This window comes from Bison bison, unplaced genomic scaffold (genome assembly GCF_000754665.1).
Source record: "Bison bison bison isolate TAMUID 2011002044 unplaced genomic scaffold, Bison_UMD1.0 scf7180017858886, whole genome shotgun sequence".
NCBI classification, from domain to species: domain Eukaryota; kingdom Metazoa; phylum Chordata; class Mammalia; order Artiodactyla; family Bovidae; genus Bison; species Bison bison.
Window position 1 is genome coordinate 745,482 of NW_011489458.1, and position 25,001 is coordinate 770,482.

General features: G+C 37.3%; 1 protein-coding gene across 1 annotated transcript; it reads left to right on the forward strand.

Moving 5' to 3' along the window:
• ST13 (suppression of tumorigenicity 13 (colon carcinoma) (Hsp70 interacting protein)) lies at positions 1-24,051 on the forward strand. Its single transcript, XM_010830190.1, has 12 exons — positions 1-555; positions 4,525-4,582; positions 5,894-5,969; positions 7,979-8,049; positions 11,144-11,210; positions 13,616-13,700; positions 13,824-13,934; positions 16,430-16,532; positions 18,104-18,220; positions 19,067-19,115; positions 21,214-21,347; positions 21,843-24,051. Exons 1-12 carry the CDS (start codon positions 446-448, stop codon positions 21,969-21,971), a joined length of 1,110 nt encoding a protein of 369 aa, XP_010828492.1. The 5' UTR covers positions 1-445; the 3' UTR covers positions 21,972-24,051.
• The last annotated feature ends 950 nt before the right edge of the window (positions 24,052-25,001 follow it).

Consider the following 25,001-nt stretch of genomic DNA (forward strand, 5'->3'; position numbering starts at 1 on the left):
GAGGGCCATCTTGGTGGCGTCATGGCATCATGTTCTATTTAATGGTCACACTCAAGAGACTATTCTATTCTAAATGACTCCCCACAGAGGCTAACAGCTTCCGCCTCCTTGAAAGCACCGGATGGGAGGATGATCCCTCTAAAGCACCGGTTCTAGAGTTAATATAAGAAAGAGTGTATGGAGAGGCAGGCAACAGCACGAACAGCCACGCTTCTAGAAGGTTCTGAGCAGTGCGCAGGGCAGCGGCAGAGGGAGTAGGAATGAACAGGCGAAGGACCCGGGGTCATGGGATTATTGGGCTGGCGCAGCCAGTGGCCGGGGAGGTTCTAGTCTGTTCTGCCTCGCGGCAGCCGCCCCCTTTACGCGGTCACGCTGAAGTAGCGCCCGGGCCTGGAATCGGGCCGCCGCCCTCGCCGCGCCCGCCGCCTCCCGCCACTGCTTAACTATGGACCCCCGCAAAGTGAGCGAGCTTCGAGCCTTCGTGAAAATGTGTAAGCAGGACCCGAGCGTTCTGCACACCGAGGAAATGCGCTTCCTGAGGGAGTGGGTGGAGAGGTGAGACCCGGGCCTGAGGACCGTTGGGGGGAGGGAAGAGGGACGGCCGGAGCGGGTGCTGGGCCCCGAGCTGGCGCGGGGCGGAGGAGCGGGGAGCTCGGCGGCGGGGCTCGCTCCCTGGAGGCCACCTCGAGGGGCTAATGGAGGATCGGGACGCTTAGATGGTTCAGAGGCGCGGAAAGAAATGGCAGAGCTGGGTTCCCTGCACCCTGAGGTGTCCAGGGGTGTGTCTTCGTCGAAATACGGAGATGCAGAGTGTTGCGGGGACCTGGACACTGTAGACGTGAGGCGGGGAGGGGGGAGGGCCGCAAGACGGCTCTTTAGCGTGGAGTTGTTTTTCTTGCCGTCTCTGGTGTCCTGTTGAGGTCGCAGTAACACAAAGCAACTCTTACACGCACTATGCTCTTAAAAATTGGTGTGGTTAATAAGTTACGGTACAAGTGATAACTATGCGATTACGATTCTAAGTGCGTAGAGTTATTTTGTGAATCCCTTCTTGTCCTTTGGTAGTGGCAGTTCCATCACTTCAAACACTGAAAGAAAAATGATTTTTTAAGAACCCGCTTGTTAACACCGTCTGTTCTTGTTATCTGTAACTCCAGAGTACGTCGCTACGAGCGTAAAATTAATTGAACAGGCATTGTGCCAGATGCTAGCTATGAAACAGTATGAAAACAGTCTATTGAGTAATACAAATGAATAAACACAGAAACTCATTTTGATATTTAGAGGTTAGTATTCTGCGTTTTGGAGGGGAACTTAAGGAAGAAAGGGAACCCTTCCCCGAGATGATTTTTTAAAATCAATACCTCTGGTGAGGAATTTGAAAGAGATGACATACAAAATCGCATCTCACGGTGATACGTAGCGACAGTACAAAGAAACGAGACCCTTAAAAGGTACTACCCTAAACATTGATCTGTTTTCTTCAGTAAGATTTTTATAGGGAAAGATGCACCAATGATGAGCCAACATTTGAAAGACTAATTCTTCCAATGAGCTTGTTGTAAAGAGATTTAAGTTCAAATCCATCAACGTTGTTTGTGGTGGGATAGTCTTTTTTTTTTTTTTTTCTCTTTCAGTTTCTCAGTCCTTGTTTATGCATACCAGTTTTCTCGCTACTGTAAGATTTCTGCTCCTGATATTTATGTAAAATTCTGAGCACACTTACAGTTAGTTACTGTAGTAGTTTAGTAACAGTTGTTAACAGTTAAGAATACTATTCTGCAAATTCTCCTTTTTGACAGAAAAAAGCACATAAGAGTTGCAGTTAGATTTTCAGGACTAGAAACTGAGATCTAGATTTTAGTTGTTTATTGCATAACTTGATCCAAAAATGTCACTTAAGGTATTTGTGTGCTTTCCTCTTATTATCCATTCTTGAGAGGAATGAGCCTACAATTAGTCCAAGTTCTTAAAATTGCAGGAAAAGGGGACCTATACTGCAGAAAGAAATCACTGGCATCAAGAGTGAACGGTATACCCAGTGGATACATGGTCTGTGCCACCACTAGAGGGGTAGAGAGGACCCTGAAGAAAAGTTAAAGCGTATCTGAGAACATTGTTGTAACTTATCCCGGAGAGCTGGTCGCTGTGTAAGAGAATTATGATTTAAGGTCTGAAAAATACTCTCAGGTGTCGTTTAAAAAAAAAATAATAACCTTGTGTCTTACTTTAATGTTTCCCATAGGTAATTCCAGTTTTTCTTTCTGGTTCTTTTTATATTTTTCTTTTGGTAGACTAAATTGTTGGCTTAAGTGTGGAACGAAGGGTCTTTTTTCTGATTCTGAACACATCTGATTCTGAACGTTTAAGTTGAGGTACTAACCTACAAGCTTTTGTTATTTGTTTCCATCTAAATTTAAACTTAAATGGTTGTGGTCTCTGAAGTGTTTTAATTCCTCTCTTTTCTGCCTTCATATCAGCCTTCTTAAAGCAGTCCAAGGTTAATAGTAGATTGGGCTGAATGTGGAGACTTGGAAGGTCTAAGAATATTCCTAAACCTAATGCCACTTTAGGTTTCCATTTCAGGTTTTCCTCCACTCCAGTACTAAATTAGTCATGGATACCGGGGCTTAGACAGTCTCTTTGCTTATTTGCCATAATTTCTACCATTATTTATACCTTTAAACTTCATTTAGTTTTAAGAATTTATAAGTTTAATATACTGGACAAAGAAATATGAAGAAAAAATTTTGGCTTGGTAGCTAGTGGGAATTGGGGAGGCTACATTCTTTCCCAGAAATATGTTTTGGAATATTTTTGTTTCTCTAGAGGCAGAAGTGTTTTCTGATGCTGTTTTCTCCTATTTGACAACTCGGTCTACATTCTATCTTGTAGGTGCTTTTTATCCTTTAATTTTATGGTAATTTAAGATAAAAGGGAGTATCTTTGTATTCTGTTCTCCAGCACAATACATGGACCGTTGCTCTTTAGCAAATACTCTTTTTTTTTTTTTAATATATATATTTTATTGAAATACAGTTTCAGGTGCGCAGCAAGGTGATTCAGTTATACATATATTTAAAAATTATTTTCCATTATGTGTCAGTTGCTTGGTCGTGTCTGACTCTTCATGACCTCATGGACTGTAGCCCTTCAGGCTCCTCTGTCCATGGGATTCTCCGGGCAAGAATACTGGAGTGGGTTGCCATTTCCTTTTCCAATAGTTCTCTGTGCTGTATAGTAAACCTTTGTTTCAGCAAATATTTTAAATGAAGTGAACCGAATGCATTTGTACTGTCAGTGAATTTAGAATATAGCACCCAGTTTTTTGTACACGTGTGTCAGTAACTATAGCAAAGTAGACTGAATGTTACCAAAGTAAGAGAATTATGACTGAAGTCTGTGATTCCACATGAGAAGGTCTCTGCACTAGTCCTACGTAAACGCCTGTATTGACAAAGTCCAGTTTGCAATTTTGACAGGGAACTAGCTTGTTTTCAATCTTGGAAGCAGAAAATAAAACTTGTGTACCTATAAATTGGTGTTACCTTCCAGTAGTTAACTAGAATTTGGAGTGTGAGAAATTCTAAATCTAGTTTATGAATAAACCCTCTTGGGTTTTCCTCCCAAGTTTTAAATTTTTTGGAAACTGTTTCTAGCTTGCAAACAGAATGCAAGTGTAGTATGAAGAACGTTTTTCCTGAACTATTTCCAACACTGTCCCCAGTGCCATTTAGTGTGTGTTTTCTACAAACAAGGACTGTCCTTTGCAGTGCAGTCATCAGCTCAGGAAACTGATGCATTAATATTATCTAGTCTGCAGAATTACATGTTGCGCTTTGTCGTCATGTCTCTTTGTTCTGAGATAGTACTTCAGTCCTACTGATTTTCATGATCTTGGCAATTTTTAATATTATGAGCCAGTTGTTTTATAGAACTTACCTCAATTTGGGTTTGTCTGATCTTTCCTTAGGGTTAGATTTTGTTTACTGCATTCCTTGGCAGGACTTACCTTCCAAGGTTGTTGTTTTTTTTTTTTTTTTAATTTTAATTGGAGACCAGTTACTTTACAATATTGCAGTGGTTTTTGCCATACTCTCCCAAGATTTTAACATGAATTAAACTGTTAGGACTGTGTTTGGATGTCATCCTAAATACATTCTGGAATGCTGCATTTTGAAACTGACTTAGTTTAAGAATTCTAGTGTCTTCATTAAAATTTAACTGAAAAGAACTCATATTTGATTATTATGTTCTTTTGAAAAGTTATTTTTAAAGAATCTTGTCCTGTTTGTATGCTTGTTCCTTATCATTAAATCCCTTCACTCTGCTGAAATGCATACTTAGTGTTTTGGATTGTGTAATGATTCAGTAATTGGTACACAGGAGCTATTTTTCATTATCACTATCAAAGATACTGAGTAATTGAAGATTCTTTTTGATAACTATCACATTAAATAGAATGGGAAAGGTGCACATTTAATTTTAGTTTTCTAAATATATTTTTTTTTCATCTTCCTCAAGCATGGGGGGTAAAATACCACCTGCTGCTCATAAAACTAAATTGGAAGAAAATACCAAGGTAAGTTATGAATTTCATTTGTATGTTTAGTGATAAAGTACTATCAGGTTTCTTAGGAATGTTTTTCACCTGCTGCCCTCAAATTACCACCCCTGATTTCTCCAAGAAATCACTTGGAAATATCTTGGTAAAATTTCTATTTTGCAGTCAAATCTCTGTAATCTGATTTGATACTTAGAATGTGGGGTTGAATATTCACTGTGTTGTAAAATAAGTGAGAATAAATGCTGGATGCATGTTACATGCATGAGCTGTAGGTGGTAAGCTCTGTAATTGTATGCATTTGTAGTCTTCATCATTTGGGGTGGGGGAGGGCAATGCTGCATGTCTTGCTGGATCTTACTTCCCCACTGAGGATGAAACCTGGCACTGCAGTGAATCCTAACCTTTGGGCCTCTGGGGAATTCTCATTCATAATTATCATCATTTTTTAGCACGTAGTATAGTATTTTTGTAGGTACTTTATTAATATTTGGAAAGTAAATGGAAAAACAGCCCAAATTTGTTGCGCGCTATTTTTTCTGCCTACTACCTGAGGGATATTTCTGAGTGTGATTCAGGGTGTTGCTTTAGCATATTTGCCAAAAAGGTGTGTACAGTAGGGAGGTTGCTCGGAGAGGTTACTAGTAGCTAAAGTTTAGAGATGAGGGTGGGGGAAGAGTGCTCTCTCCAGAATTCTTTTTCTCTTATTTTGTGCCTCTATGTCTAGAAGGTTTTCTCCCCTCAGAATTTTCTCGTTAGCTGTCTTAAATTGATAAGAAAATTTGCCGTTTTATTATTTAACGTTATCTTTGAAGGGTGAAATGAGAGAAGTAAAAGCTCCAGAAATAGTTAATTCTTTTTTTAGATGAGTCATTTGTCAGGTTTGGTAGATTCTGAGCCCTAGGTAGGCTGTTTTGCCATATGATAAATATGTATGAAGATAAAATTGTTTTTAATATGTATCTCTGCTAAAAACTTTATTTTGCAAAAGTAATAATGTGTTTGCTTATGGGGAGTTGTGGACTGTAGTGCCTGGTAAGGCATAATATGTGGTATATCCACTTTATTAGCTTCCTAAAATCTTAACATTTTTAAAATTCTAAAACTCATTGTCTAAATGGTTTGGATAAGGGAGTGGACCTATACTTAACTTAAAAAGAGCAATAAAAATAGAAAACTAAAAGTAGTGTACCAAACACAACAAGAAAGAACATTAACAACTGAAATGTAATGCATGTGAATAGTATATATATAAATGTATAAATTAATAGAATATGTATTGGGTGTGTTATTAAATGCTGATAGCATTGTTTACCTTCCCTTTGCTAGGAAGAAAAAACAGATAGTAAGAAGGCGGAGGAAAACGTAAAGACAGACGAACCGTCAAGTGAGGAAAGTGATCTAGGTGAGGAGACGGTAGTTAGTGTGTATTTGATAATATAATATGATCACTATAATATGATCCCGTGTTGATTTTTTGTACTAGATACTAATCAGTGCTAATAGTAGTATAGCATGAACTACATATGAAACTTGAAGTTTTCTTCTAGTAGCCACATTTTAAAAATTAAAAACAGTTGAAATTAATTCAAATAATGGATTTAGACTAATATGTAAAATGTTATTAGCATTTCGACATGTGATCAGTGTGGAAAAATTATTAATGAGCTGTTTTTCCATTTTTCATACTAGGTCTTCAAATTCAGAGTATTTAAAGTATATCTCAATGCAGATGTTATATTTTTGTTGGAAATACTTGATCAGTATTCAGACTTCATGAAATTTGTAAAAAAAAAAAAAAAATTTTTTTTGTAGAAAAAGTTGGGTCACATACCCAGGTTTTTCTAGATGTGTGTAAAAGTTTTCAAATAACTGAATCAGGTACCAAAAAATTGTTTTCCTTTAGTATCTGCATCTATGTTAGTAATATTAGTTCAGTTTAGAAGAATTGATGTGTCATGGGCCTGGGGTTTTATTTGGTTTTTTTTTTTCAGACTGCAGACTGATAAATTTCTTCATAAATTAGGAGGTCCTTTGAGACTATAAATATATACCCTAGTTATTAATTGGATAGTCTCTTAATTCATAGAACCTATCTAAAAGCTAAAAAAAAATACTTAAAATTTTTAAAATTTCGAATTGGTTCTTGATCTTTGGTATGTTGGAAAGAGCTTGTTGTTTGTGGGCTTAATCAGATCTTTTACTTACTGTAAAATATTTTTTAGTCTTACAGTTTTATGAAAATTACCATGACTATAATAATTCCTACAAAATTAAGCATTTTGTGCTTGAACTAAGCTGGGGGCTCAGCAGGTAAAGAATCTGCCTGCAGTGAAGAAGATGAGAGTTCAGTTCAGTCCCTGGGTCGGGAAGATCCCCTGGAAGAGGAAATGGCAACTCCTCCCTCCTCCCTCCCCACCACTCCAGTATTCTTGACTGGAGAATTCCATGGACAGAGAAGCCTGGTGGGCAGAGAATCAGACACAACTGAGTGCACACACACACAAGCTCAGTTCCTGTTAAAAATTAATTAAAATTTTTTTTTGTTGGATGTGAATTCTGATTTCAGGTAGCTAACTTTAATTTCATTCTTTTTTGACTGTTTAGAGGAAACTGCTTTTATCAAATTCACTTTGCTAAATATGTTTCCTAATACTGTATCAGTAGTATGTGCTGTGCTAAGTCACTTCAGTTGTATCTGACCCTTTATGACTGTAGCCCTCCAGGCTCCTCTGTCCATGGGATTCTCCAGGCAAGAATACTGGAGTGGGTTGCCATGCCCTTCTCTAGGGGGTCTTTCTTACCCAGAGATTGAATCCAAATCTCTTTTGTCTCCTGCATTGGCAGGCGGGCTCTTTACCACAAGTGCCACCTGGGAAGCCCTGTCAGTAGTATACTTTTAGTTTAAAATTTATCCGTTCTGTTTTCAGACAGAAAATGGTAAAAAAAAAAAAAATATTTTACCACGATTTACAGTAACTTGCGCTATCTGCGTAAAATTTAAAAAAAAAAAAAAAAGCGTGAATGTCTTGGTATGTAGAACAGAGTATTTGCATTGATTCGGTTTGTTGCAATTGACTAAAGCAGTGGTGTGTCTGTGTGTAATACGTACAAGGACTAGTGACTCTGCTCTTGGCAGGGTACCTACTACAATGTTATAACCTTACATTATGTGCCTGTTAAAATGAAATGTAATCTTACCAAAACAATAGGATTGTGTTTTACAAGAAAATATTTTAGTATATCAATTTAAATAAAACTAACAAAGTAAAATATTTAAGTTAACCTAGAGTAAAATGTTTCAGTTCATCAGTTACACAAGCCAAGGTTAATTAGTTTTTAATAGCCTCCTGTGGCCAGTGGCTACTATATTGGATAGCACAGTTCTTATTGGCATTTTCTTAACTTTGACAGAAATTGACAATGAAGGTGTGATTGAACCAGACACTGATGCACCTCAAGAAATGGGAGATGAAAATGTAGAGGTAAAGTCAATGGCTTGTTTTCTATTTGCTGTCAGGACTGTGAAAGCTTACCGGTTGCAGTTATCTTATGATGTGTTTCTCCTAGGAAAAGGGCATGTTAAATCTTACTCTGACTTAAGGCATCTAGGAAAGCATTTGTTACTTAAAATATTTGGGAAAACTCCCTGTATTTTTTATCATACTCTAACAAAGTGCTTGTTTTCTGTTAACCTGTTTCAGTTTCACATCTGGTTGAACTGCTCTTGAAACCATAGAGTTCACCTCACATTTCTACAAGTGAAATTGCCTGTTAATGGGATATCTAGTACCAGTTGTTTTCTAAAATGATTTTGTCACAGCACACTATATTAATCTCAAGGTGGTGAAAATTGATTCTTAGGAGATGGATCTTGAAAAAAACCTTTAGGTGTTACAGTGGTTAGTAGTATTCCAAAGATCATAACACATTAACATGTATGGAGTATGTCTGCACAATTAAAATGGAGGAGGTAAGAAGTAAGGGGAAAATGCCTAGTAAGCTTTTTTGGGGGTTGATAATGAAATGGAGCTTGAGAAATGCTGTAATATACTAATCATAGCTTAATAGATTGGTTCAGGCCCTCATCACTACTTAATATTGTCATATTTCAACATTGCCATACTTACTTTGTAAAATGGTGGTGTTCATCTCAGTGTGTCTAGGTTTATAATACTTTGTATTTATCCTACTTGGGATTTACTAGGCATCTTAAATCCTAGGGTGGTTAACTTTTTTTTTAAGCTCTGAAGTATTTACAGCTAGTATCTCTTTCAAAAATGGCTTCTTTCCCATTCTGCTATCACTCAGGAGCCGTAGTTAGACACATTAGACCTTTTCATCATTAAGTTCCATCTCTCTAACACTGATGAATTATCTATACTTTCTTTGTCTAATCAGCTGTTCTATCAAGTTGGAATTTGAATGCTTGTTTTTCATTTTGATATTTTTGCTTTGATTTTTATTTTAAAGACGACTTGGTTATTTATAAGTGTCTTGCTCCTTACTCATTTTCAGATCTTGCCTAAATAGTCTCAAAACACATTAAATTTTTTATCACATTGTTTTGCTGGTCTTATTCTCCTGTTATTTTTCCTGATTCTTGCTCATTGAGGTACTTTGTTTATTGTAGTTCACGTGCGAGAGAGAGACTGTGTGTGTGGATGTTTTATGGAAAGTTTTTGAGGCCTAAATAGAAGGTGTGTTTCTCCGGAGAGGGATATGTTTGCTTCCATCAACACTCTGATTTGGTGCTACTGACTCAAGGGCCATTTTAAATTTTCATGGTTTTTTCCTTGCATGTTCAACTACACAAGTAATGTGACTGTGGTTATGAATTTTCAGTGGAGATTTCTTTTTCGCCTCACTGCACAGCCCTCCCTCTTTGCACAGGTTTATGTTTGGAATAGGCGTTTGGGGTTCCCGATTGGTTCTAGAGGCTGTCTGAGCAGGCAGCATTCATTGTGTCACCTGAATCTAGACTTTGGTTCATGTGTCCTGCACTATCTTCAAAAACAGAATTGCAAGGTCACCAGGTTTGGTACCTTCCATAGTGTTAAAAGCAAATGGAGTGCCTGGCACCTGGCTGAATTTCATGTCTTCGTTTAATCTTGTTCTTTGAGGATTTCTACATTCTTAGGTCATAGATGGCTTTTGAAAGGTGTGCTTTAGACTTGTTCAGAGTATCATGTGTACCATATTGCCATAAACTGAAGTCATCTTGCAAATTATCCTGGCTGGGCAGGATACCTTACTATCTGACAAGCGTGTTTTCCTTTGTTCTTTTTAAAAGGGTTTTTTAGTTTGTCCAAAACTTGTATGAATTTTTGTTGGAATTGCTTTTAATTTATTGAGTAACTTGGGGTTAGATTGATGTAGTCAATAGATTTTTCATGAGCATAGTGTTTATCTGTGTCCTTTAACAGAATTTTATCTCTCACCCCTTCCCCTCCCTTGAAAGTCTGGTGTGCTCTTAGAATGGTATCCTCTTCTATTGTATTTTAGAGTTGACTTTTACAGATGTGGAAGAACTCTGGGTTTATATTTTATGTAGCTTTTGTTTCTGAGAACTTCATTGAATTGTCATAGCAATAGGTATAAAGACAGCTTGGTATTTTCCTTCCAGTTTTTAAATCTGTCAAATCATTTTCTTAATGAATTAGCCAGCATATTTTATAGTGATGGTGATAGAGTGGATTTTTGTTTGTTAAATTGCTTCTTGTAGGACATTTGCTAATCTTTGTAGTGTCAGCATCTTGTACAGTGTCTTGTTCTGTCTAGTATAGGTGCTCATGGATGGTTATTGGACCAAAAGAATGAGACGTTTTTCTTGTGAAGATTCAAGTCTCTTAGGAACTAACTTTTTCACTTGTGAGGAGACTGGGTTTTATAGTACAGGCATGCCTCCAAGATATTGTGAGTTAGGTTTCAGACCCTTAGGATAAAGTGAGTCACACAAATTTTTTTGTGCATATAAGTTTTCTTGACACTATACTGTAGTCTGTTAAGTGTGCCATAGCATTATGTCTCTAAAAATGTGCATACCTTAATTTAAAAGTACTTCATTGCTAAAAAAAATTGGCCATCTGAGGCTTCAGCAAGTCATAGTAATAACATCACAGATCACCGTAGCAAATACAGCACAAAGTGAGCAAGTGCTGTTGGAAAAATACCTCCTGTAGACTCCTAGGGTTGCCAAAAACCCTCAGTTTGTAAAAGGTGTAATGTTTTTTTGCAAAGTACAATTTAAAAAAAGCTATGCCTATACTTGTGAATAACTAGAAAAGATTTGAAATAAACTAGGGTGGGAAAAACCTGCTCTAATCGGGATGGAGGGAAGCAAAAATCATGTCTAGGGCAGAGTATAGGGAGTGAAATTTATTGTTTAGTATGAAAGATTAAAATGTATCCTGTATAATTTCTTACTAATTATTTATCATAATTATCCTCTTTATTCCCTGAAGACCAGAGTCGAATGAATGAAAATGGGAGTTGTGATTACTACACCCCTAAGAAAATCCAAATTGTTTCCTCTTTCTCTTTGCTTTTCTACTGAGTTGATCTTCAATTTCCCCCTAGATAACTGAGGAGATGATGGATCAGGCAAATGATAAAAAAGTGGCTGCCATTGATGCCCTAAATGATGGTGAGTGTTTTTTTTTTTTTTTTCTCTTTGCTATATTTCTGTAGTAGTCTGAATATTCTCTTCTCTAATTTTCTGCTACAGTAACTGTTAATAATGGGAAAGTGAAAGGGAATTTAAATTTTTTGAGTATTTTGTGCTGGAGAAGAAGGTGTCCTGTTCTCCACTCAGCTCTTGCCCATTGATAGAGAAGCTGAAATGAGCACTCAAGTATCATTATCTTGCCTCAGAGTGTAGACAGATCCTGATTGTCACTCCAAGACTGTGCTTTCCTGACTATAGTGTTTTTCCCCTGACAAGAGGCCTTTAAAAGGTGGACGACTTCACCCCAAAGGGTATTAGATCAGTGAGCCTCAACTTTTTACATAGTAAAACCCTTGACAAATACTGTCCATTGACATAACAGTCTTGTTCTAGTCTCTGCATGTTAGAACCTCTTCAGAAAATCCTATCAGAATGGGAGAGTGCTGATAGTATTAAGTATATTTTTTAATTACTTAAAATGTATAACAACAAATTATTAATTGGGTACTGAGCAGACCCCTTCAGAACTGTGGTGTAGTGTCACAATGCCATTGCTGAATAGATGCTGTTGTATAATGCTGTTGTGCATTTGGACTTCATCCATCGTCTTAGATGACTAAAGTTTTATTTTAAAATGGTTTCCACGCCATCAGGGAAGGCCCTAGAATGAGTTCAGTACTGACTGTTACTCAGGTTCCTTTATACTATTGCAGTTACCTTAATCGGTTGTCTACCTGAAATGTCTCTGTTGCTTTTGTTCACTGTTCCTAGGTTATTTGTACTTACAACTTGTTTTTATTGTTACACACTCCTTTGCTTGTAACCTGCAATTAACTTTTGCATACATTTTGAAGATAATTATAGCATTAGAGCTGCTAGAGTCAGATCCCATATTTGCCGTCCCAGCCTTGTTCTCTTTTTGAATATTAATCTTCCATTCTCACTTTCCTTCACTGTTCCTTTACTTGTGCTTTACTGCTTCTGTATAAAGGTCTTCTTCACCTATTTCAACTTTTAATTTGTACCCAGCAATTTGTCCCAGCCACTTCTCTTCCTGACCATTCCTTTTCCACAATAATCTTTTCTTAATTGCCCTGCCCCATAGGATTTCTGTTTACCTAGCAGAATGAGGAGTGGTTAGATTCTAGATACATTTTAAAAGTAGAGACACAAGGAGTTTTGGTTTCAGATTGTGCAGTCAAGAATAACTGCAAGAATTGGGGCTTGAGGGTAGATCAGCAGTTTGCACACTGCAACCTCATGTTTTTATAGAGTTGGTGGAACAGAGCCACACCCATTTATGTTTTGTTGGAGGCTGCTTTCCCACTAAAACTGCAGAGCTGAATAGTTAGATTGTTAGTCTGCAAAGCCTGAAAATTATTAAATGGCCCTTTCTAGAAAATGTTGCTGACCTCTAAACTAGACTGAACGAAGGAGCCATTTAGTTTATAAAGTCAAAATCTTTGTCTCTAATACATTTACTTGTGTTATTCTATTATATATATAAAAAGTGTTTAGTTGAGAATGTAGGGTAGGGGAATAGATTTGGAGATGGGGTAGGAATTAAGAGTTTCATTTTGAATGTGGTAGATGTGAATTGCTTGTTAGACATCCAGACCTAATTTCTAATAGACATCTGTAGGAGTAACTGATAAGAGAGAACATTTTTCTGCATTGTTTCATGAGTTCTGTTAAGGTCCTTAACACTTGAGTTAACTGGGTAAAGATTTTTCATAGTGAATTGTGGCCTTTACTTTAAAACTGTTTGTTTTGTCTCACTGGTTTCCTGTGTATTATGTTTATTTATTAACTGACTTTACTGAAGGTACTAATAAACAAAAGAAGCAATTATGAGAATGGGATATTGAAAATGAATTTAAAATACGGGTATGGTCTCTCGTCAGTTCTAGTCCCCCCCCCCTTTTTTTTTTTTTTGGCTTGTGAACCATCTCTGCTATGTATAGTTTATTGGTCTCTGATATGTTTAGTTTTTTTTTTTAATTTCTATATCAGCCTCATGAATGTAGTATGGGTACTTTTTTATAAGTTTAATTTTATCCTTTTAATGGATAGAAGAAAATTAATTAATGGAATAAAATTGCCTTAGCCTTTGATTTTATCTTAATTTAAAAAGTCAGTAAGTCTTACCAAGAGTGTGGTATTCTGATATTTTTAAGGGGGGTTGTGTTCCCCAAAATTATCTCTTGTCTTGGGTGACTTACAGTATAGGTCTAGTAAAGATTTGCTTTGAAGAGCTACTTTTGTGTATTAATTTAGAAACTAGTCTTCTACTGGACTAAAAGGGGAATGTGAAAGGCTAATAAAAGAGATAAACAGTTAATATTTTTTATCCACTATTTCTCAATAAACTTGTTTCACTTTAGGTGAACTACAGAAAGCCATTGACTTGTTCACAGATGCCATTAAGCTAAATCCTCGTTTGGCTATTCTGTATGCCAAGAGAGCCAGGTGAGAAATCTAAATAAAAGAGCTAATTTCTGCTTATTTGTTTAGATAGAATTGCTTCTATGGCAATCCTAAAGATGTTATTGTTTGAAATGAATACTTTTTAATACCAAACTTGTTTTTTAGTGTCTTCATCAAATTACAGAAGCCAAATGCTGCCATCCGAGACTGTGACAGAGCTATTGAAATAAATCCTGATTCAGCTCAGCCATACAAGTGGCGAGGGAAAGCGCACAGGTAAATAGCGGAACCTAGTTATTTTCAGAGCTCTTTAAATTTAAAATCTGGTATTTTAATATACCTTCTTTTTATTAAAAAAAAAAGAAACCTAATGTGGTAGGTACATGCTTAATATGTAAAACTGAGAGACTATGTCATACGGAACAAGTAAGAAAATAAGAATTCTTTTCACTTCTTCCATTCAGTGAATATCAGTGTTAACATCTTTGGCCACATGTAGCCAAGGATTTTTCTCAAAGTTATCTCTAAGAAAAGAGAGTAACTTTATATCAGTGTCTTACAAACTTTCTCTTATTTTAAGACTTTGTCACTGTAACTTAACATTAAACAACCAGTATATTATGGAAGAAGGAATACAGCAACTTGAAACTATTTCAATCACTGCTCGGTAACATGAACTATCAGATAAAGGGGAAAATAAATGAATTTCACCCAGATTAGTAATCAGACCTGAAAGCAAAGTTTAATATGTGGATAAGTCTTTGTGGTTTGGGGTGAAATGCCCTGTGCTGTTTACGTCTTACTGGCTTGGAAAAGGTCTGTGCTTCAAGGGGGATGCAGCTGGAGGTGAGCATGCTTGGGACCTGTTGTATTAGGTGACTCAGTAAAGTAGCTCTAATGATTATGAAGACAATGTTAAAGATACAGGTAAAAGATTGGAAAATTGTTATTAATGCTTTGTGGGTATACGAAAGGTCATGCATTGCTGTGGATTGTCTTGAAGACCCCGTTTGTCTTTGAGCATTTCTTTGTCTTCTGGTACAAGAACTCATTCTGTACTTTGACTTGGAATAGACCATTTCTTCAGGAAATCATGGTTTGTTTTAGTGGGACTATTTTGTGGAAAACTGAAGTTTGGCCACTAGGTATGTTTATTGTTTCCAGGATATCATCACTGTCATTTCAGTTAACCTATATAATGTTCTTGGGGTGAAAAGTTTAAAAATTTTGAGTATATACTGACATTTTCAATTAAAATTCAGCGTTAAATGTTTTCCCTTTTGTATTTTTTGACAGTATTCTCCTAGAATCGTGCCTTAAGAAATAATACACCCTCTAAGTGGGGGGTTGTTTTTTTGTTTTGGTAGTTTTTTCTTATCCTTAGAATACTTCTGTCTCACTTAAGATATAGTCAAAATACTATTTTAAAAATTACTTGCATAAATTTTTCCTGCATGGTTAATGTTGTCAATGTGATAAACAAGTAGCCTCTTTTTATTTCTGTTTGTGTTCAGGGTTAGGGCTTGCTTTATTTCTGTCCTTTCTTATTTGAGTATGTGAAACACTTGCATGTTTAAGAGTCAAAACTGAGTTAATAGGTATACCCAGAGAAGTCTCATTTCCATTGCTATCCTCTACTCCATTTGGAGAATCCCATGGACGGAGGAGCCTGGTGGGCTACTGTCCATGGGGTTGCAAAGAGTCGGACACAACTGAGCGACATCATTCACTCACTCACCAAACTTTAGTTTCTTATTAATCTTCTATTTTAAATAAAATGTGTACACATGTATTGTTTCTTACTGCATATAGAAGGTAGCATGTTAAATACACATCATGTTAACTGTTTTTTGTTTCTTTGTTTTTGAGAAGCAAGGGCTCATGTTCACCACAGATGGGAGGCCAGTTGGGGAGAAGGTGGCAGGTGGCATAGCCACCTTATACAGCATGCCATACTGGTCCACTGTCAGACCAGTGATGGCCTCGGCTCCATTGCCCCCCAGGCTGACTCTGGCTCCTGCCTGGCTCTGCCTGGCCACCACAATCCTTGGGGACCATTCAGAGGCATCACTGGAGGGTGTGTGGTTAGTTGAGCAGCTGGTGGTTCTCCCCATATCCTTGTTGGTCACGGGGAGGTCTCTTTTTTTGGTGGAAGGCATTCCTGACTCCTCTCATGAACAGATTTCATACTGCTTTGTGGTGTTCTGGATCCTGGAAAGGGTCGGCTTACTCCTTGGGGCGTCAGAAGGGGCGGCTTTGTGACTGCCTTGCACCCCTCTGTGCTGTTGGCTGGAGCGCCCACATCTGAGCTTCCAGTGGCGCTTCTGAGCAGCTGTAATAAGAAGCAGTGTCCTCCCCACTGGCTTGGGAGCCAGCCCATCTTAACGGCGCTCCCTGGGCTCCTCCTGCTGGTTCCGGAGCCGCTACAACGGCTACCACCGCCATCCCTAGCCTCAGAGCCACCCCACACCCCTTAATTCTGTTTTTGATGAGTTGAAAGTTGTGGCTCTACATAATTTTTTAAAATATATTCTGAATTAAAAAGAAATTTTTTTAAGTTTTTAAACGTTTTTTAGTAAAACAGCTTCCCAGTTACCATAGAGGAAATAAACTCATACTAAATTTTTATAGAGTGGAAATGTAATTATTAAATTAGTTCATTATCTAACTTAAACCTCTTCTGTTACAGTCCTATTTTTATAAGAAAGACACTGTGCTACATAAATGAATATGGATAAAGGCCTCCAAAAATGACTTTAAATCTGTTTCAGACTTCTGGGCCATTGGGAAGAAGCTGCCCATGATCTTGCCCTTGCCTGTAAGCTGGATTATGATGAAGATGCTAGTGCAATGCTGAAGGAAGTTCAACCAAGGGTATGTTAAAGTAAAGGAAGGGAAAGTCATTACGGTGATACTCCTTGGCTCTGTTACTTAACCCTTGGCAGTAAATTTACTGCAGATGCAAAGAAACGACCATTAGAAGTTACAATCTGTAATCACTTAAATTTGTGTTGAATTCAGGAACTATCATTGAGTTTTCATGCTTTAATTTCTCATGCAGTTATTTACAGCAAGCTCTGCAGGCCTGCAAAGATATAACCAGAAAGTTAGAAATGGTAAAGGGGGCATCAACTTTATAGCAAAGGAGAAAACAGAAAATCTAGAAAATGTGACCCAAGATTGAGTCTGGTCTGTCTGTATTTCTGTCTAAAATTGTTAGTTAAAATAACTTAGTGTATCTATATGGCAAATCTTTCCTTTTGTGTGAAATTCCATTCTGAAGAATTTACTCTCAAAGACTGTGGAAGTTTTATTAAATTTAATCTGTCAGATGATTTGATTTTCTTTGTTTTTGTAACAGGGCTAAATTAACAAGGTTACTGAGTGAAATATTCTAGAACACAAAGTTTTTAAATAATCATGAAGAAGCTAAAGTAACAGTTGAATATGAATCTTACATTTCTATTCTATGAATAAATGCTAGATTCCAAGTATTTGACATGTACTGTGTACTAGTGCCTGGCTGATCCTTATAGTTAAAACTAACATACTTCTCTTCCTTGCCCCTTCATTTGATTGATGAGGAAAACTTAAGTATAATTAAACTGTGGGAAATAACTGCTATATGTGTTCCCAGTCTCTGCCTTCCCATGGCATGTATCGGGCAAGAATTGTCATGCAATCTGACATCTGTTTATCATCTTTGCACTAGTTAATTGTTTGAAATTTTTAACACTCCTCTAACTTCAAATCCCAGCCTCTTTTCTCTGGGTCACAGTTGATAAGCCTCTGCTGTGCTTAGTCACTCAGTCGTGTCCTACTCAAAATTTTTAGACCCTGTGGACTGTAGCCCGCCAGGCTCCTCCCTCCATGGGAATTCTCAAGGCAAGCATACTGGAGTGGGTTGCCATGTCCTCCTCCAGGGAATCTTCCCAGCCCAGGATTCGAACCCAGGTCCCCTGCATTGGATTCTTGACCATCTGAGCTGCCAGGGAAGCCCAAGAATACTGGAGTTGGTATCCTGTCCCTTCTCCAGGGGATCTTCCTGATCCAGGAATCGAGCTGGGGTCTCCTACGTTGCGGGCAGATTCTTTACCAGCTGAGCTGCCAGGGAAGCCCACTCACCTCCTCACTGAGGTTCTAAGTCTCCCTGCTTGGTCATGGTAGCTCTAAGAAGATCTGCTGCCTGCACGTGAACTGTAGCTGCCCAAACATGGTTGCCTCTTCACACCCTTTAATGGTGGCCTCATTAATCCAAAATTTATCCACCATCTCCTTGTGCCTGAGTTAGGTCTTTTTCTGTAAGATAAACCTAATTTTTCAGAACTGTGTGTTAAGTTTACTCTTTCCCCAAAGAAAAATAATACTTTAACAAAACCACTGATTTGTGTTGACCTTATTCCATTTTCAGAGAAGACATTTTTCTGTGACTGTTTCTTTCCTAGGCCCAGAAAATTGCTGAACATCGGAGAAAGTATGAGCGAAAACGTGAAGAGCGTGAGATCAAAGAAAGAGTAGAAAGGGTTAAGAAGGCTCGGGAAGAACATGAGAGAGCCCAGAGGGTAAAATTTCTGTACCTAAACCATTAAAGAGAGATATGGTAGATAGACTTTTTTGGATATCATTCTAATTCCTGGCCTTTTTAAAATAAAAAGAGCTGGCTGCAGTTCTATAGGATAGTGATACTACTTAAAAGGAGGTTTTCCTTCCCTTCATTGCTTAGTCTTCAAGTTCTTAAGTGAGTTTTTATAGCACCAATTTATATCCTTGCTTGTGTTCTCCTAAAATCAATACTTCTTCCTGGCCAGGTAATTAATTTAAAACTTGGCAGTGTTATTTGCTTTGTTTTTTGATATTTTGAGTTTTATGATACCTTCTGTTTTAGTAGTGAATTCATAGCTATTTAAAATTGACTCACTATTTCTTAGTTTTAGTTCCAAGTCAAAAATACTACTTAAAATCATTACCAAAAGTTATGCTAGGTTGCTTCGGTCATGTCCGACTCTCTGAGACCCTGTGGACTACTGTAGCCTGCCAGGCTCCTCTGTCCATGGGATTCTTCAGGCAAGAATACTGGAGTGGGTTGCCGTGCCCTCCTCCAGGGGATCTTCCGACCCAGAGTTTGAACCTGCTTTTATGTCTACTGCATTGGCAGGCGGGTTCTTTACCCCTAGCTTCCACCTGGGAAGCCCACCAAAAGTAATAACTTCCTCATTGAGAATCCAATTGAAAATTGGTTTTTTGAGGAATGGGATGTTGTCTTTAGCCCAGTACTGCCTTTTGAAACTTGTCATTCTTGTACCTCCTCTAGCTAGTTTATTTTACAGTTTTTTCATGGTTTGTATGGATAAGGTAGGCATGGACAGCAGACTTCTTACTATGTAATTTATTTCCTTTTCATATTAAAGGAGGAAGAAGCCAGAAGACAATCAGGATCTCAGTATGGCTCTTTTCCAGGTATTTTGAAATAAAAATTAAAATTCCTAATATTGTAGATAATTGGGGATTATTCATTTTGGGGCTCAGATGTGTGTATTGTATTTAGTACCATTAGTCCCTTGGAAAGTTTCATTCTTGGTAAAATTTTGTTATTGGAAGTACAGTGTATTATTTTCCTGCAAGCCTTGAATAGTAGCAGTGAAAGTGTTAGTCACTCAGTGGTGTCCAACTCTTTGCGACCCCATGGACTGAAGCCCGCCAGGCTCCTTCTGTTCATAGGATTCTCCAGGCAAGAGTATTGGAGTGGGTTGCCATTCCCTTCTCAAGGGGATCTTCCCGACCCAGGGATCAAACCTGGGTCTCCTACATTGCAGGCAGGTTCTTTAGCTTCTTTACTGTCTGAGCCACCAGCAGAGGCCTCTGCAATACAGGTAGAAGAGCTGTTAAAAGGTACTCAGTATATTTTTGGATACTTTCTGAATTGAGGCAGTGTGACGTTTATGTAAAGATGAAGAGTTTTTTTTTTTTGAGTTTGTCATTGTAATGGGGAATCGGCAGCTTCCAAGTAACTAGCTTTCTTGTGAAGGGTTATAGAGGCAGCTACGCACCACCTCTCTACTTAGAATTTACGTGATCAGAGGCTAGAAAAGGTTGCTGCTGTTGTGAAAGGTCATGTGCCGGCAACTGAAAAGGGGTGGGGATGACTTGGAGCAAAAGCAAAAAAATAAATTTTAGCTCATGGCTTACTTTTTGTTTATAGGTTAATACCTCATATCAGGTTCCTTATTTTAGAAAATGACCACTAATGTGGGCTAGCACTTGAGATAATTTTTTGTATGATGGGCTTTATTACATAGATTTGACAAGCAGACTGGCTCACCGTTGTTGCCTTGGGTCAATAATTTTTGTGGAGACTAGTTAAGTCACAGCAGCATAGGAAGCTAGAAGTTGTTTTCAGGTCTCCTTATCTGATTAGGTCTCCTTACCTGTGATTGTTAGTTATTTATGGGCGTGTTTGAATTGTTGAGACAGATGGAAATCACTTTGTTGTATATATTTCTTCTTTAGAGTAGCTTTACTTAAAATGACTTGATCCATAGAATATGTTAATGTTACCTGTATTTCTCTCTAGAATGTCCCTATATTATTATAGTGTGTTAATTGTGATTTTAGAATATCTCCATTGAATGTAAAGATTTATGGTAGTGAAAAATGGAGTAGAAAAATTTGAGTTTATAATCTAAAAATATACTAGAATTAGATTGTTTTTTGTTAGAACTTTTTTTTCACTTTCAGAAATTTTGATGCAATTTGGGTGAAGATTTAAAAATCCATAGGCTTTTTTTTTTTTTCCCCTTAAATTTTGGCCACTTTGTGTGGCTTAAAGGATCTCAGTTCCCTGACCAGGGATTGAACCCAGGCCACGGCAATGAAAACATCAAATTCTAACCACTAGATCACCAGGGAACTTCTAAAAATCCACAGCTTTTTATAACATGTATTTAGGGTAGTTCTTGAAGGAATAACTGCTTAGAAGAATATTGCTTTTAAGAAGAAAAAAACACGAATTAACTTTAAATTGAAACAGATGAATAATATTAAAGACTGAGAAGATGACTTATTACACTTTTTAATTTTATTCTTTTTAAAAAAATACTTATTTTTAATTGGCGGATGATTGCTTTACAATATTGTATCAGTTTCTGCCATATGTCAACATTGGTGTGTGTTCTGTCACTTTGCGACTTCATGGACTACAGCCCACCAGGCTCCTCTGTCCATCAGATTTCCCATGCGAATACCGGAGTGGGTTGCCAATTTCCTTCTCCAATATCAACATTAGACTTTTTAATTTTATAATTCCAAGGGACTATTAGCTTTCTCTATAGTTTTGTTACTAGGGAAAAAGTATTTACAGCCTTATTTTTAAAGAGGAAATGTGATGATAAAAATTACGTCTTGTATCATCCAGTTTGAATGTTCAGACTATTTAGTGTTCAGCAGCACCCTTGTTCTTTGTGCATGCACATGTGTTTTATCAGAAGGAAATAATATACTCTCAGACTACTTGGGAATATGGTTGGTGTCTATACAGATCTCTCATTTATTCTTGCAGGCGGCTTTCCTGGGGGAATGCCTGGTAATTTTCCTGGAGGAATGCCTGGAATGGCAGGGGGAATGCCTGGAATGCCGGGAATGCCTGGCCTCAATGAAATTCTTAGTGATCCAGAGGTCCTTGCAGCCATGCAGGTAAGACTTGGAAGAACAAAGTTGAACTTTATATCATTAAAGCATTTCTTTCTTCATTCTATGTGGGAACATATTAAACTTACTCTGATAGCCATATTTTACTGAGCTGAATTATGTAGTCGTGACATTCATTTTCTGTTTTTCAGAATGAGTAGTTTAAGTTTTTAAAAAGCTGTCTATAGGGAATACTCTGCAATAGTTGGTAATTATATCCAGTTGTCCTTTTCTATCAAAATTGTATACCTTTTTTTTCAATTGTCTTGAGTGACATAGTTGAGTTTGACTTTGAAGTGCTCATTAATAATATTTATGCTTCAGGGGCTTGTGCAAATCTGAGTTGATTTAGCCATGAGGAAGACTGGAGGATGACTGCTTTCAGTGCTGTGTCGGTTTCCGCTGTATATCAGAACTATAGGTCTAAGAGATAGGATTTAGGATAAAAAATTGATGACCCATAGAATATTTTTTTAATACTACATATACCTTTCTTTGCAGGATCCAGAAGTTATGGTGGCCTTCCAGGATGTGGCCCAGAACCCGGCAAATATGTCAAAATATCAGAGCAACCCAAAGGTTATGAATCTCATCAGTAAATTGTCGGCCAAATTTGGGGGTCAAGCATAATGCCCTTCTGACGTAAAGCCCTGCTGGAGGAAAAGCAACTTAGATCATCTAATGGATGTTGCAATAATACAAACCAGTGTACCTCTGACCTTCTCATGAAGAAAGCTGGGGTGCTTTGAAGATAATCCCTACCCCTTTGCCCCAAATGCAGCTGAAAACATTTTACAGCGGTTTGCCATTAGGGTATTCATTCAGATAATGTTTTCCTACTAGAAATTTAAAACTTTAAGCAATTTTTAAACCTTAAAAATATTTAAAATTAAAAAGGTGTATTAACCCCTACATTTTTCTTTACTAATGATTTTTATTTTTTCCTTTGAATTAATTAGGCAAGTCAGATACATCAGTGTGGAAGATTTATTGTTACAAGTTTGAGTGAAATAAAGATTTGTTAGTGGGAGGCAAATAGAGCATTTAAATAGATAAAGTTTGAATTGGACATATGGTTACTGAGGCATTTTGATTTGTCTTTTTAATTGCTTTGTTGTTACTATCTTAAATGATTTGCTTCTGGAACTCTTGGGACCACCAGTATTGCAGTAGGACCTGGGGAGGGACTGGAAGTACTTGGCAGGGCAGCAGCTGTCTTACTACATTTTATATCACATGTCCCCTTGTGCACATGCAGTTAAATCTTACACTGTGGTGAAGGGATGGTTTTTATAATGCTGCAGTAAAATTGGATTACTTAGCTCTGTTCTTGTCTCATACCTAAAATAAATTGTTTCGTATTTCCACATAGGGGAAATAAGGGAATGTTTTCCTTTCTGTATTTCTGTGTTTAAAAATGTCCTTTTCACATCAGAAAATGCCCAGTTCTTTGTCCGCTTTTTCTGCTCGTTTTCACAGTTTTTTCCTCCTACTCCTCTTGGGCTAAAAAGATGGTCCTTTTTCACGAATATCACTGCTATCATCATTCATAGCATAATTATACAGGCATATTTAACGCTGGGTTTAATATTTAATACAGTGACAATGTAGGGTAATACCCATAATAGCTTCAGTTTCTTACTTGGCAAAGAGATTTCATATTTAAGTGTTAGATTTTCTCTTTGGTGAAATCGTAACATATCAAAGGACCTTGGAAGAAGGGATTCCCTTTGATGTTTGGTCTCCTACTTAGGTAATACCTATTGCAGTTTGAGTTTATCTTGTAGTATTAATCTTTGGAGAAGTTTGAATTAATTGATACACAGAGAGGGAAACTTGACTTCCTAATCACTGAAGAATTAATGAGATTCATGATGATTCTTCATTGTGAAGTTGTCAGCATTGTGAAAGATTCATTGTTCTATTCAGTTTTTAAATACTGCAACTCTCTTTACTCTCCTTCCCTCTCTTCCAAGGATAAAGAAAATGATTTTCTGTCGTACATCCAATTCTTACATTAAATGAGACTTAAGTCCAAGCACTGTAACAGGAATTGCTGGGTTTCTGCTTACTATCTTTCAATGTAAAGTGCCAGTGTTTAACAGAAATTTCAAGGGATGAGACCCCCTATACTTTGCTTATTTGAGGAATCGGTGGGAGCAGTGAAGTAAACTCCATGGAACACATTTCTGAAATCATAAGTTAATTCAGGTTCTCACCCTTTGCTGTATACAAGCAAATAGAAATGCATCAATGGAGTGAGAAAAAACTGCTGATTGAGCATGCGTTTTAAACCCTTTAGAAATACTCAGTGTATAAACCTGAATTTGAGCTTGCTGATGCTCTTTTTGTTAACGTGTGTTCTCCATTCTCAAAATCTCCAATGTGTGCTGTGAGTACCTCAGGACCAGCTACTGCTGGATTTTTTATTTGATTTATACATTACCTAAGTATGTTCTAACATAAGTGGGTAAAAGTAAAATTATTTTCCTGAAAATGTATCCTGTGCTTTTAGATTTCTAAGTTAATATAAAGTACGTACTCCTTTCATTAGGAACTCAACATCATAACATCATTTCTACACCAGAAATGTCCTTTTCTTGTGCCAATGATGCTATAAAAAGGAAAAGTAAAGGAATTTTTTTCTGCTTAAAAATACATAGTTACTGGATATTTCTAGCTACATTAAAAATAAAGTATGGCTTCAAACTGAATATTGACTGTTCCCACCACCGTCACTCCCCTTTTTTTTCAGCACATGTCCTATATTTTTTATGTGTCTATCACCATCCTAAGGTATTTTCTAAGCACAGTATACTTTAGATTATACAGTGTTGTTAAGAAGGAGCCCTACAAATACATTCTTTTGAGTAAAACAGAGCTTTACATATCCTCAGGTAGCAGTTCAGAGGTAAGCAGTTCTGCCATATTTAGGAACAGGAGAGGGCATCAAGGAAGCCTATGCTGAAATACTTTAAAAAATGGGAAACAAAATGTTCATTTGAAGGGCACTGGTTAAGTGAGGAATGTCACATCATTGGTTGTGATGAAGTGTATTAGTCCACTTGTAACGGGCCCTATAGTTGAGTTGCTCAGTTGTATCTGACTCTGTGAGCCCATGGACTGCAGCACGCCAGGCTTCCCTGTCCATCACCACCTCCCGGAGCCTGCTCAGACTCATGTCCATCGAGTTGGCGATGTCATCCAACCAGTAAGGGACTGAAAAAATTCGTTTTAAAACTGGTGCAGTGATTAAAATTAAATGTATAGCAATATTTATAACCAATAAAGTACACTTTTAAGTGAAGTGCATGCGTTAAGTAGGCAAACAGTTAATGATAGCCAATAAAATTAAATCGAAACTGAAGAAGGCATGTTGATTTGGCGAAAGCTTTAAAACTATGGCTTGTAAGTAAATAGGTGGAACCAGGGTAGTGAAGAGGTAAATAGCATAAATATGTATAAATACTATGAAAATCTAGATATCCTGTTATATAATAAGGATGTTCTTTAGTACACTCATCTCATTGGGACATTTTCAGGTTGTGTAACCTGACTACATGCAAGTGTAGAAATGAACAGGAAGGTGATCAGTTCTAAGTTCCTATTTTATTTTGTACTGATAATACAGGTGTGAACAGAAGGAGGCTAAAGATTTAA